The sequence below is a fragment of the Emericellopsis atlantica genome (assembly GCF_019669845.1).
Source record: "Emericellopsis atlantica unplaced genomic scaffold F5Z01scaffold_12, whole genome shotgun sequence".
In the NCBI taxonomy this organism is placed as follows: domain Eukaryota; kingdom Fungi; phylum Ascomycota; class Sordariomycetes; order Hypocreales; family Bionectriaceae; genus Emericellopsis; species Emericellopsis atlantica.
Window position 1 is genome coordinate 23141 of NW_025764714.1, and position 13577 is coordinate 36717.

Below are 13577 nucleotides of genomic sequence, written 5' to 3' on the forward strand. Positions count from 1 at the left end.
CTCCGTCGCCATACGCCTCGACACCGTTTCCCATGCTATGTCTGTCCATGATCTGGCCCATGACGCAGTCACCCACCCAACTAACTGTTTGGCTAATTCGGGCTCGGTCCCAAATTAATGTTTTCAAGAATGTCGTTGACCGAGACAAAGGCACCTTCGCCTCCTCCTCGACGCGCTTCGTCCAGCAGCACGCTCGTCTGCGAATACACATTCTCAATCGCAGCGTGGGACGACTTGCCCTGATGCACTACCCCGTCGTTAGTACTCAAGATGGCCACCAGACGACACCAAGACTCACTCAGGATAGCTTCGTTGAGCTCTTCTGCCACCACCGTGCGGCCGTCTAGGCCCACCAGGTGCTGCAGATGTGGCTCGTCGAGCGGGTTGTTGTACGCCAGCAGCGACCAGATATCCGACTTACGGTTGCTCTCCTCGTACATGGGGTCGTTCGCGTAGTCCTTATGCAGCTCCCTACCATACACGATGGTCTCCGCCTCGAGGTCCATCAGCTTCGTAGACTGGATCTGGTCGTCCTCGCTCACGAGCTCGGCGCCCCCGTGGCCATTGTCGATATCCATGTCGCCCGGGTCGACGTCCTGGAGCGTCTTGGCCTGTCGAGCCACGGCGATCGCCCTCTTGATTTCCGCCGATTTTCGAATGAGCTCAATGAACTTGCGGCACCGCAGCTTGTACATGACCATGTTGCTCTCCTCCAACAGGGTCGGGTAGTACTGCCGCGTGTACCGGAAGACGCTGTCCATGTCCCCCTCGAGGACGGCTTTGCGGATGCGCTGCCGTTGGGTGGCGTCTCCCTTATGCTCGAGCCCTCGATCGGCGGCGTTGGCAACCTCCGGACTCGAGACCGAGTCCCGCCCTTTCATTTCTTCCCAGAACGCAGTGGCCGTGTCCACGTGGCCTTCCGTCAGGAGGAACTGCATCACCAGGCTCTGCACCAAGACCGTCTCTAACGTTGTATTCTTAAGCCCCTTGGTGTCCGTCCTCCGGATGGATCTCCAGATCTTGCTCCGCATCCCATGCACCATGGACTCGATATCGTACACAAATGGCCTCTCGCCAAAGTTTGCGAGGATCCTCTCCCCATTACGCTTCATGCTGACCGCAGGGAACAGCCGCCAGTGGGGCTTGATCATGTCGTGAAAAGCCGGTCCCAGGTTGATGCCGTTCTTGGTAAAGAAGATGCAGTTGGTCAAGAAATCAACACCACATCCAATGACGTCGTTCATGTTATAGCCCTCCGAGTATCTCTTACCCACCGTCTGGGCACAAAAGACCCTGCCGTCGTCACCGTGGTAGCCAAAGGACTCTGGTTCCCATCCGACGGGACGCGACATGGCGGCCTTGCTCGTGCAGACGCCCATGCCAATGGATGCATCGTCCTGCTTCGTTTCTAAGATGGTAATCTCGAAATAATAGATGCCGCATTGGGGCGATATGGGGTGGTTGGCCCGTATGGCGGCCGCTTCCAGTCCGTCCTGACGACTCCTCTCCTCGCCGGGCGGCTTGGCCGAGGAATAGCGAACCTCGTTACAGTACTTGATCGACAGGCCGGAATAGGCACTTTTGCCCCAGCGGGTGGGCAGTGGTTCGAGTGCCTCGTCGTCGCTGGGCGTGGGCGAGGGCCGCTCCACGATCGTGTGGGCCATGCCCCGATGGGAGCCAGGCGGTAACGACGGATCATCGTCATCCCCCATCGTGCCCGAGGCCTTGGCCGTCTTCGCCTCCTGCCGCCTCATGTGGTCTCGTTCCAGGCGTTGCACGTAGGGCGAGTGCTCGAGGTACTGTGGGGTGAACCACCGATCGTCATCGTCGGATAGGGTAGGGTTAAGGATGTCGTCGAGGGGGCGACGGTGTACTCCTCGCCTTCGTCGCGGCGGCGAGTTGTCCGGACGGTGGAGGGGATGCGAGCTGTAGTCCATGATGAATCTTGTGTGTTTGGGAGCTCCAGTCTCAGCGCTCGAGCTGCGAGTGGTGGAGGTGGTGGTGGTGGTGGTGGTGGTTGTTGATGGAGGAGCTACCCCAGTGTCGGCCAGTCACGGTCGCAGCACTCGGCCTGAGCGCTTCGGAAGCTCCGTTCGACTGGACGTGAAACAGCGTGCGAGTATAGTGGGAAAGTGCAAGCGACAGTAAGACCAGGCCTCATCGCCAACGTATCGTAACTAGAGTGCAAAGGGAAAGGGTACAGCAGCAGCAGCAGCTCTAGCACTGACGAGCGTTACCTGGTAGGACCCGCCGCGATTACCGCATCGGCCGTGGGGATGAAACCTTCAGGGTGGCCGAATTCGGCTTAGTGGGTCGTTGACTTGGTCGACGACTGATAGCCCGTGACGAAAGCCAAAAGATGTACTAAGCAAGCCAAAGTTTACTGACTCCGCGCAGAGCAGGTCAATGGCCCAGATCATGGCCTCAGTGATTCTCAGCCAAGCCTCGTCAGTGCCACCATGGTGAGCCGCCTCAACAGAGGGGGAGACCCACCGCCTACATCACGAGGACAGCATCACGCCTCCATAATGGAGCATGGGAAGAAGACTGGAAACATCACAGGTGACATAGGTTGCCGCGAACACCCGAACCATGTAGCACAATGCACTGAATGAAAATGCTCTTCCAAGATTGCTTTGACTGCGACTTGCCACCAAGGCTATGAACGAGCGTCCCACGCCCTCCCACCCATCCATCCATCCATCTATTACCCGACATTGTTACACTGATAATCTAGCATGCCTGACAACCGAAACTCCTTGCGTGTAATGCGAGATGCGTAGTCCGCCGCAACCAATCCTGAACGCCAGCAACCATAATCTGGAAGCGTCAAAATGCTCCAAAGTAAGAGCGTGATGTAGTATGAACATGGAGTCGGAGCCTGACTCAACTCCTGTAGAAAATTCAACGATGATATGTCTGCAAGGCAGCAGAGGCCTGCGCGGAAGCCCCGTTCTAGGAGGCCGCCGTGATGGCCATGGGCGCCGGCGACGAGGCGTGGTTGCTCGGGGGCGCGCTGGGCATCTCGGCATCGACGCCGCTGTTGCTGTTGGCAGCACTCGTCTCGCCGGCAGCGTTCTCCTTGTTCTCTTTGATGCTGCTGTCGGCCGCCGAGGCGGCGGCGGAGTCTTCCGTCGTCGACTCGGGGGCTTTCTTGGGGGGCGCCTCCCAGCGAGGAATCTCCCACATGACGCCGGTGAAGCTCTTGAGCTTGAAGCCACCCTTTTGCCACCGGCGGCACGGCTTGCCGGAGCGGTCGAGGGCGCGTAGACCGGCGTTGATGGCGCCCTGGTTGGCCTTGGGGCCGAGCTTGTGCGCGGCAGGTTTGGCAGCGTGGTCGATGGTTCCATCCTCACTGTGAAATCATGTTAGCATATCTAGAAGAGCATGCAGCAGGAGGGGATGGCACGTACAGACGCGGCTTCTTCTTGGGGCCCGGCTTGCCCTTTTGCTTCTGTGACATTGAGTCGCCATTGGCCTGCGCAGCACGCTTCACACCCTTCTTCTTGGGGCCGTCGCCAGGAGGGCCCATGGCGCCAGGCTGAGGCGTGCCATCAGGCTGGGGTGTCGCGGTGTTCGAGTCAATCTCGACAGGCTGGAGTGGCTTGCTGTCGGTGGACGAGGCCGGGGACGGCTTGGCCTCGTCGGCAGCGGGCGTCGTCGTGTCGCTGGCGGGTAGAATGTCGCGTAGCTTGTCGGCATTGACCCTCAGCGTGACGACGAGCGTCTTGCCGCTGGATTTCCGCCGACCGTCGGCTGGTTTAGTAGACGGGGCCATGGTACGTGGAGAAAAAAGTCGACAATGGAGTCCTCGTCGAGATGGGTTAGGGGAAAGTGAAGATGCTGACGACGATGGCAAGCTGACGGATACTGCGGAATGTTGTACGTAGTAGGGTTGGGTCGGGCGGGCAGAGGTGGCTCTGCTGGCCAAGCCGGCTAGTGACTGAGTCGAGCAAAGTGACTGACCAAGTGCGCGATGCGAAGTATTGGTGTTCTGTCTCCGTAGATCCAGGGGTGGGTACTCGTGGCCTTTCTCGTAGAAAAGGGCGATGGGCAATGAGTCTGGTGGTGATGGGTGAGGGTGATGATGGTGATGGTGATGGGGGCAGGGGAATTCAGGGAATGGAGGGAGCGAAGGGGATTGATGACGGGGGCATCATTTTGGGTTGGCGGCGAGGCCATGGTGGTCTCAGGCTCATCCTCATTTTGAGCGCACAATCAATGGGAACGAAGTCCCGCGGTGCGGTGGGTGGAAAAGGTTGGGCTTGTTTCTGCCTCTCCAGTCCTGCCAGTGCCTGCCTACGGAGTGCGCGCTGCGCCAAAAGGCTGCACGGGCACGCGCATCCCCAGCCGGGATTGAGTTATGCAGTCCCGATCTTGCCCGGATAGGCCTAGCACTCGAGTTGTGCATGCCTTGTGCCTCGCGCACGCTTTCGTGCCTGCCTTCATTCTGTGTTTCTGCCATTCTGCCTGAGGCATGACGATGCAGTGCCATCGCGCCTTCCGGCTCTTTGTCCGCCAGTTTGCCTTGTTCCCTGCTTTAGACTCTGGCCTCTGGAGAACGTTGGTCGCCCTTGCCTTGCGTCAAGCGTTGTTTGCCCTGGTCCATTCGTTTGAGTCTTTGAAAAAGGATTGCATTGCACTGCATTGGAATTGCAACTCTCAGCAAATGCCACTTCCACCAGCTCAGCACACTTCACGATGATCCAGAGTAAACGCGATGCACAAAGCCTCCATTCGGTACGGAGTACGGAGTAGTGCGCAGCATTATTAGTTAGGCCCACACAACACCTGTCTGACCGTTGACGTACGTACAGGCTACGGTCCTACGGATACAGCGTGAGCCTGAGTAGAGAGGCGCAATTCGTGACAAGATCTCCTCATCAGCGCCGGAGCAGGGGTCTCTAAAGGCAGCTCACGTACGCCTTTCGAATGTCAAGAAGCAGTGGTCGGGATCAGCCCCATTTTTCGATCAAAATTGGTACGCCATACTTTTGGAGTCACCATATTCTGGTGGTCAAAAAGGTAGCCCCTAACAGATGTGTTCGAACAACGGGACACATCCCGAGTCTTGCTTCTTGACACTCAGACGGACCCAAGCCGTCGCCTGTTGTTCCGGTTTGCGGCTATCGAGAGTGCTCGATGGCATCACTGGTTGTTTCTTTCAGCTTCATATAAATACGATTCCCCGCTTACACTCTTGTCCTTGCCCAAGCTGACCTCACCACCCACGCATCCAGAGTCCAGACCACCATGTCTTCTACGGCCGCCCCCATCCATGCTGACTGGCAGCCCAAGGCCATCGTCTTCGACCTCCTCACGGCTCTCCTCGACTCGTGGACACTATGGGACGCGTCCACCCCATCCGGCACCTCGGAAGAGGGTCGACGATGGCGCCACCGCTATCTCGAGCTCACCTTCAGCCTCCCCGGAGGATCCTACGTGCCGTATGAGGACTGCGTACGGCAGGCCGCCCAAGACGTTGGCCTTCCTGCATCGGCACCCGACGCCCTCATCCGCGACTGGGCTAACCTGAAGGCTTGGCCCGAGGTCGCGCGCGTCCTGCCGCAGCTCAGGAGCAAGGGCTACAAGCTCGGCGTCGTCACCAACTGTTCCGTGAGACTGGGCACCATTGCGACGCAGTGTGCCGAAGCAGCGGCCAGTACAGGCGCTGACGGTCGTTTTACGTTCGACTCTACCATGACCGCCGAGGAGAGCGGCTTCTACAAGCCGACGCGAGAAGCGTACCACGCATTGTTGTCCAAGATGGGCGTGGAGGCGAGCGATGTGCTGTTTGTTGCGGGCAGTTCTGGCGATGTGCAGGGTGCAACAGATGCTGGTATGAGAGTTGTCTGGCACAACAAAGTTGGGTTGCCGAAGAAGGGCTCGGCGGATCCGATCAAAGAGGCTGCAGCATTGCAGGATGCTCTAAGTGACTTCCTGTGAGGTCCTTCCAGATTCAATTTGTCAGGGCAACGAGAGACTGTTCAAGAGTTGGAATGCAAAATCCACACAATATTGGCTTGTCAAGTCTGTCTGTTCAGCAAAGTGAGACATTGTGACGAACTGGCCCAGACCGAGTGGCATGCCATTGCACCCCGCCAACGAGGCAGCCCATTGTATAAGTTGCGCGTAGTCCTGCTGTTGCAGGGGTTCACTGAGCTTTGTTCATAACCTCGTATCTTTTTCTTCTTTACCACATTCATATACACAGAATCGACAATGAGCCTCCTCAATCTTGGCAATCTTCTCAGCGTTTCGGCGCCAGCTCTCGGGCTCAACATCTCCGTCAACCTAGGGCGATCACTCAATGCCAACCCGCCCGTTCTCCATCGAGACGCCCACCCTATCCTTGGTCGTGATGAAACAGAGAGCTCTTCCTCCCTTGTTGCAGACCCTGCGGATGCATTCGTCAAAAGCTCTCTAAGCCCGGCGATCGAGGTTCGAGACACCAAGCCAGCAGACGATGGCACGGTCGAGGTGCCTGAGAGCGAACTGGTGGACATACTCGACAAGCTGGTTGATCTAGAGAACCAAGTGGAGGGCTTGATGGGGCAAGATGGCGAGGGGGAAGTCGCGAGCATCAAAGAGACCCAAGATGCAGGCAGTGGCTCTGATGGAGTTGGCAATGTCGGGGGCCAAGATTCCCAGACAAGCTCCGGCGCAACTAAGGACGGTAAGACTCCCAGTTCTGAGATCGCTGACGGTGGTGAAGGACTGTCGACCAGCACGCCTACCGCTTCGGGGCTCCCTAAAGGCAAGACAGGCGAAGATAACAGCGACGACGCTTCGACAAACAACTTTGCAAATGTGGATGGCGGCGATAAAACAGAGGAGGAGGACAATGGCAAAGGTGCTGACGGTGGTCCGGCTGGTAAGTCCCTAGTGAACGCAAACAATCAGAACATACCTTTGCTGACACTCTCAGGCAAATCCCTTCCGGGCGGCGGCGGTGTGTTCAAGGAAGAGTCCATGGTTGAGACAGTGGTGTCTACCATTGACTCTACTTCAACGACGACGATGACCAGAACCATCACAACGACAGTGACCCTATGGCCGGCCACCAAGACCACCACCACATCGTCTGCGGCTATGCGCCAGTCGGAAACCAGCACACCCTCTGCCACAGGCCCGGTCGCGAACATCCGACTTGGTCTTGGTGGTCAGTTTAAAGAAGTCGACAGCAAATCCTCGTTTTCCTGGGCCAACTCGACATTTACCTCTGCAGCTGCCCGCCCAGACCCCAGTGTCCACCTTGGCGGCCAATTCATAGAGGCTGAACAGTCGCTCTCTTCTTCTCCTGTTAACAGCCTGCCTCTCAATTCTTCCGCAGCGACGTCCAAGTTGGACAGCCTGGAGAGCCAGGTCACGACACCAGCAGCAACTTCGGCATCCTTGGATCTTGCGAGTCCGTTTAGGGAGCTCTACAAGGCCTCCGCCCCCTACGCCAACACGACTACGAGCGCAGGCTTCAAGACTGTTGTGCGACCCTAGCCTGCTTTTTTATTTCACTTGATGCGCAACGAGAAGAGTCATTTTGCCTTTGATATGATAACGATGGGGGGACATAATAGTCGTCAGACATGGGGGCGTACCTTGACAGCTGCTTCCAATTGAACATTACTCGCTCTTGATTCAAGCCCTAATCAACGTGACCACACACCCCGCGGGGCATCCTGGGTCCACCAGCAGAGAGCGTCGACACCTCCGGGGCCGGTGGTGATGCTCGAGGCCGGAATTCGGTTCCGGCCACAGTCCCACATTTTGGCCGGGCATCATCGGAGGTGCCGCCCCACCCGCGCGAGGCCTGCGGCACTTCACCCTCTCTACTCTTGACACTCGACAATTATAAAGGCCACGATGCAAATGTGCTGTTTTGAGGGATTTCATCACTGGATTCACCTTGGTGGGTTTAGTTTACGATCCACGGCCATAAATGTCAAAGAAAGGCTCAGCTTTGTAAACATAGAGTACACATCCTCAGGGGCACACAATCAGTATCACCAGATGCATCATGTCCTGCTCGGGGCTTGGGGCGCTGTTTCTTTTACGTTTCTATCACTTAATGGGAATCGTCGAGACGTGCGCCCTCTGCGTGGCCGCTAATGATCGTGCAGGGCACACAAAGACCTCCCCAACCCTATGAATTGCCCCCCCGCCCAGAGGCCGGAATATGTTCCGGCCTCCTGGGTATATAGGCGCACGAGCGAAGCCAGAGGGAGAGGAAGAGAACCTGAACCGCTTGTCATCGCAGAGATCATCGGACAAGTACCGTGAGAATTTTTCCCGCCTCTTGTCAGTGGAAATCCGGCAGACGATCTTTTGTTTACCTTGTTGCCCCTTATCCTCACCACACACATATACACACACATATACCCTGACCACACTCCACCATGGGCTCCCTTGACAATACCCCTACATTCCCCATACTCCACGACACTCGTCCAGACGATGTCTCCCTCCCCGCGTTCATGGTGTCCACCACCCGAGGCTTCCTCCCCAGGGCAGACCCCATCGTGACCCTGCCCACCGAGTTCCAGCCTCTCGAGTCCATCCTGCAGCGCATGCCCATCACCACCCTCGATGGGACGCCGGGTCTCCTGGCCAAGGGCACGCTCGGCGACGAGGTCGACAGCCGCTTCCCCAACCTGGCGGGTGAGATGGACAAGTACAGCCACGACCTGCCCATGATGAACGCCCTCTACAGGGACTACTCGTTCCTCGCCTCGGCCTATCTCCTGGAACCCTGCCACCAGCGCTTCGTCAAGGGGGAGCCGTATGGTCTTGGCCGCCAGGTTCTGCCTGCCAACATCTCGCACCCCATCGCCCGGTGTGCTGAAATGTACGTGCTCTACTTCCACCCTCCTCATGCATAGTTCTGACTGAAGATGCAGCTGCGGCTTCAAGCCCTTTATGGAATATGCGGGCTCCTATGCTCTCTACAACTACCGCCTGGAGGACCCAAAGAAGGGCATGGAGTACTCCAACCTCCGCCTGATCCGCGCCTTTGAGAACGGACTGGACCCGACCTCGTCCGAGGCGGGCTTCGTGCTCGTGCATATTGACATGGTCCGGAACTCGGGCCCCCTCGTCGACGGCGTGACAAAGTGCCTCGACATTGCCGGGGCGACGTCGTCCGCGCGCGGGACCCCGGACGAGAGGACGCGGTTCAACGAGGGCCTGACGTCGGTTCTGACCGCGCTGCAGAAGATCAACGCGGTCATGGAGACCATGTGGGCCAAGTCGTCGCCCATGGCGTACACGTCGTTCCGCACCTTCATCTTTGGCATCACGTCACAGAGCATGTTCCCGGACGGCGTCGTTTACGAGGGTCTCAACGACGGCAAGCCGCTCTCGTTCCGCGGCGAGAGTGGCGCCAACGACAGCATGGTCCCCCTCATGGACAACATGCTCCAGGTGCCCATGCCCGAGACGCCCCTGACGGAGATTCTCAGCGATTTTCGCGAGTACCGCCCCTCGAACCACAAGGCCTTTTTGCTGTACGTCAAGGAGCGCTCGCAGGCCGTGGGGCTCAAGGACTTTGCTCTCGGTCTGGACGGTGACAACAACACCTCGTCGTCGGAGACGGACGAGAACGACGACGAGAGTCTGCTGCGCGAGTCGAGGAGCCTGTGGATCCAGATCCTCAACCAGGTGCGCGACTTTCGCTGGCGCCACTGGTGCTTTGCGCGCGAGTACATCCTCAAGAGGACGAGTCACCCCACGGCGACGGGTGGCAGCCCCATTGTCACCTGGCTGCCGAACCAGCTCGAGGCGGTGCTGGAGGAGATGGCGACCCTCTACGAGAAGACAAAGGGCGACAAGGGGCTGGGCCGAGTGGCGGAGACGGTCATGGACGGGGCGATGCGACAGAGGGAGACGCTGAGGAAAGAGGTTGACAAGTACTGCCAGGAGAGGGGCGTCAGCAGGCCGTGAGGAGGGGAGTCAGAGAGATCTTTGGTGTTGAGGGGGGAGCCACATTGGTGAGAAGTTGAGGATCAATTCACAAGCAATGAATGTATCAGACACCACGCAGTGCGCTGCGAGTTGGCATCCTTGCATGTTCCTGTGTAGCTCCAGTGTGCCCAATGTGAGGAATTGAAATATACATGTAGCCACAGCCATCCATCATCTCACCACACAGGCAAACCGTCCATCATGATGGAAGTTGAGAACAGGAGCCAGCCTTTCCTACGGACGAGGATCGTCCCCCCTTCTTGAGTCCCAAAAGGGCATCTTTGTCTGCATCTCACACACCATGCGTGCTGCATGCATACATGGGTCCATCCCACCGCGCACTCATTGAGCCTGATCAGCCTGTGGAGGATGGTCTCGATGGAGGCGAGCGCAGTGACCACCACCATCACCCTCAAATGTTGTACGTGCGTTCTTGCGTGCGTGCGCCAGCCGCTACACGAGCGCGCGAACAATAGCCGTCAATAAAGGCAACGTGTACGGATACGGTACGTATACACCGACCAGCCGTCCTCTGCGTCGCACGGATCACAGCCCTCTCAGTGCAGATCGCAGTCCTCTCCGTGCAGGCTGCAGGTGAGATGAGCGCACCGGTCGGCCCCCCGTATCGCATTCAGTTCATCATGGCCTGTCTGTCCACATGCAGGTCTGTCAGACTGTCCCTGGCCCTTTGTTCATGTTGCTCTGCTCCCCCCCCCCCCCCCCCCATCTCCATGTCTGCTCCTCGCTGAACCCACGGACGTGGCGCGCGTTGCGACGCGAATCAAAAGAAAATAATGAGACGCCCATCGTCGACGCCTTCGTCTAGGCTCCTCCTCTCCCTGCTGCTCCTACAGACCCTGGCGGCCGCTGCCTCGGATCTCGCTGCCCGCCGCCGCATCCCACCCGATCAGTCGCCCAACGACGCCGCCCTCCTCCTCCTCCTCCCTCGCTTCCTCCTCGACGCCTCGCTGCCTGTGCTCCGCGCGCGCGCAGACGCCTGCGGCGACGACCGCCATTCGTGCGAGGAGATTGGCCATGCGGACACCTGCTGTGCCAACGATCGGTACTGCTACGTCAACCGCGACGGCGACCCAAAGTGCTGCCCCATCGGCTCCAACTGCGCCGGCGACTCGCCCTGCTCCAGCGACGCCTGGTACTGCACGCGCACGCAGGCCCTCACGACCGCATCGGACGGCGAGGCGACGCCCGTCCCCGTCGCCGGCTGTTGTCCACGCAAGTGTCCCGCCACGAGCCGCTACCTCTGCCCCGAAGACCAGGGCGGGAAATGCTGCCCGTACGATGCCGAGTGCCGCGCGGGCAACTGCGTCGAGACGGCCAAGCCGAGCGCCAGCCGCATCCTGACGCCCATCCAGGAAGGCTGTACAACGCGGCAGTACAAGTGCGAGGATGGCCAGGGGTGCTGCGACGACGACCAGCGCTGCACGGCGGTCGATGGCACGGGGTACTGCGCACCGGGTCGTCCTTCACAGAGCGGCATCGAGATCATCGGTGAAGGGGACGACGAAGGGGGCAGCCTGTCGGATGGCGCGACGGCTGGTATAGCCGCTGGCGTCGTCATCGGCGCGGCTCTCGTCCTGGGCGTCCTGGCGTGGGTGTGTATCCGTAAACGAAGAGAGCGCAGGGCACGCACGGTTCAGGGCGACAGTGGTCCTCGGGATGCCACGGACATGTCAGAGACCACAGCAGCAGCGGCGGCCGTCAGACCTGGACACAACAGCAACAATCATGGGCCGACACAGGAGTACTTTGGCTCCCATCCGGCGGCGGGCCCCTACACAGAGGAAGGCCTGCAAGACCAGACGCCAGGATCGCAGGCGGCATCACCGCCCCTGACACACCAGCGCGCAGTGCCTAGGCAGCCCCAGGAGCCTGGGGACATTGCTGCGCCGGTGGAGATGGACTCGGAGACGAGGAGCGACGCGACGCGGTCGCCGGTGTTTGGGGTTAGCCCGACGACGTACTATGGGCAGCACCGCGAGGGCGAGGAGACCATTGATGGGAGGTTCGAGCTCTATGGCTCCTACGAGCCAGAGCCGCCCCCTCCCAGGTCACCGTCGATAATGGCCACACCGGTAGGCTACAAGCCGCGCAAGGACGATGAGCATTGATTGTTCGTAATGAATAACAAGTCTATATGGGCAGCATATCGATCAAGAACCAGACGCCCAGCTTGCGTTGAATGAAAAGAAAGGAAAATCCCGCGCCACTTGGTATCTGCGCGACGTGGCAGCAAAACAAACTCCTGCAAAAGATAACCATGCCAACAAAAAACATATCCTCCAGCGCCAGTATGTGACAGAAATAGCATCGCATCAGGCCCAAAAAATGAACAAGCAAACAGTATAAGGCGCTCCCAGAAATCACCGTCAAGAGACAACACCTCCAAATGGCGCCGAGGTCCTCAGGTCCTTGACGAGGTCCTCAACACTGCTCAGGTGTCTTCCCAGTAGTTCTTGCTTCTCCGCCGTGCTCAACTCCAGACCGACGGCGTCCGTGTCGAATCGACTGCCCCTCCTCTGGGAGTCTCCGTTGAAGGCGCCCGCGAGCTTGCTCGGGCTTCTCTGCAGCACGTCGCGTGTAGCGCCGGCGCCGGCGCGGGCTATGGTGGGTGTCTCGGGCATGAGGTAAAAGTACAGAAACTCGACAAGCTTGAGCTTCACCTCGCGCGCCGTGCTGCGCGACTTGAAGAGCGAGGTGACGGTCAGCAGGCCGTCTAGCGCTTCGAATGCCCGGGTGTTTCGCGGTGTGTCGATGAGCGCGGTGACGAGGGTCAGGAGCGTGGCGGACTGGATGGCGGGACAATTGTACGGTTCCAGGAGATCGAGCAATAGCTGTAGATGGTCAGCACCCGTGCACCAGACCAGGGACAAAGGAGAAACTTACATTCATATTCTGCTCTCGCGAGAACAGTGTCTTGCTGGGGGGGTGCAGTAGCAGTAGCCCCTGGATGAGGTCCAGCGCGCTCAGGATGAGCAGATCATTCTGGCCGTCGCTTCCACCAGCCAGCAGGCGATCCAGCGTGCTGATCAGTCGTGATGCAACGTTCCACTCGAACCCTTCCTGCAGCTTGAAGAACTCCCGGAACGCAGGGTCCCGCGTGAGCTCTGCGAGGTCCTTGCGGGGAGCCTCGTTCTCTTTGCCGCTGCTGCTGGTGTTGTCCTCGGTCTGCTTGGTGGGGGAGCCGTTCTTGGTGGGCGACGACGACGCTGACCGGGGCGGGTCGGTCGAGAGGCAGATCTGTGCGAGGAGGCCTTCAACCTGGCGCAAACCCTTGCGGACCTTGGGCCCGTCGTAGGAAGACAGGTTGTCGAAGGCTGTGGAGAGTAGAGCCTCCATTGTGTGGTGGTGGCTGGTGGTGGGTGATGTCGGTTGGACGAGTGATGGAAGCAGGCAACAAAAAAGGTGCGACAAAGCGCAGGAGGAGAATGTTAATACAGATGGGCGAAGAAGAAATGCATTTGGGGGGGTAATCGTGACGGAGGAGCTGGACCTGAGGAAAGGGAGTGATATCGCAATGCGACGCGCCATGTTGATCAAGTCGATGCATTGAATGATGGAATCGCGATAAGGCAAACTGATTGTTGTCCCGACAACGAGCA

At 58.8% G+C, this 13577-nt stretch overlaps 7 protein-coding genes across 7 annotated transcripts; 4 read left to right on the plus strand and 3 right to left on the minus strand.

Annotated features, from left to right (window-relative positions):
* Window positions 1-92: 92 nt before the first annotated feature.
* F5Z01DRAFT_673714 (uncharacterized protein) lies at window positions 93-1937 on the minus strand (the record flags this gene model as incomplete). The annotated part of the gene is made up of 2 exons (XM_046264962.1): window positions 93-247; window positions 299-1937. 2 exons carry the CDS (start codon window positions 1935-1937, stop codon window positions 93-95), a joined length of 1794 nt encoding a protein of 597 aa, XP_046118481.1.
* A 674-nt stretch (window positions 1938-2611) lies between these two features.
* Window positions 2612-4277, minus strand: F5Z01DRAFT_654220 (INO80 complex, subunit Ies4). The gene is made up of 2 exons (XM_046263406.1): window positions 3414-4277; window positions 2612-3355 (listed from the first exon to the last, which is right to left on the minus strand). The coding sequence occupies exons 1-2, from the start codon at window positions 3776-3778 to the stop codon at window positions 2956-2958; spliced, it is 765 nt and encodes a 254-aa protein (XP_046118482.1). The 5' UTR covers window positions 3779-4277; the 3' UTR covers window positions 2612-2955.
* A 544-nt stretch (window positions 4278-4821) lies between these two features.
* Window positions 4822-6084, plus strand: F5Z01DRAFT_79507 (HAD-like domain-containing protein). The gene has a single exon (XM_046267135.1). It carries the CDS (start codon window positions 5254-5256, stop codon window positions 5944-5946), a length of 693 nt encoding a protein of 230 aa, XP_046118483.1. The 5' UTR covers window positions 4822-5253; the 3' UTR covers window positions 5947-6084.
* A 138-nt stretch (window positions 6085-6222) lies between these two features.
* Window positions 6223-7494, plus strand: F5Z01DRAFT_636050 (uncharacterized protein; the record flags this gene model as incomplete). Its single annotated transcript, XM_046262183.1, has 1 exon — window positions 6223-7494. One exon carries the CDS (start codon window positions 6223-6225, stop codon window positions 7492-7494), a length of 1272 nt encoding a protein of 423 aa, XP_046118484.1.
* A 648-nt stretch (window positions 7495-8142) lies between these two features.
* On the plus strand, window positions 8143-10035 carry F5Z01DRAFT_79598 (indoleamine 2,3-dioxygenase-like protein). Its single transcript, XM_046267136.1, has 2 exons — window positions 8143-8842; window positions 8895-10035. Exons 1-2 carry the CDS (start codon window positions 8394-8396, stop codon window positions 9934-9936), a joined length of 1491 nt encoding a protein of 496 aa, XP_046118485.1. The 5' UTR covers window positions 8143-8393; the 3' UTR covers window positions 9937-10035.
* A 629-nt stretch (window positions 10036-10664) lies between these two features.
* Window positions 10665-12215, plus strand: F5Z01DRAFT_79499 (uncharacterized protein). The gene has a single exon (XM_046267134.1). The coding sequence runs from the start codon at window positions 10752-10754 to the stop codon at window positions 12084-12086; it is 1335 nt and encodes a 444-aa protein (XP_046118486.1). The 5' UTR covers window positions 10665-10751; the 3' UTR covers window positions 12087-12215.
* Window positions 12216-12344: 129 nt separating this feature from the next.
* Window positions 12345-13314, minus strand: F5Z01DRAFT_636053 (cell division protein Cdc14; the record flags this gene model as incomplete). The annotated part of the gene is made up of 2 exons (XM_046262184.1): window positions 12345-12809; window positions 12862-13314. 2 exons carry the CDS (start codon window positions 13312-13314, stop codon window positions 12345-12347), a joined length of 918 nt encoding a protein of 305 aa, XP_046118487.1.
* Between the last annotated feature and the right edge of the window lie 263 nt (window positions 13315-13577).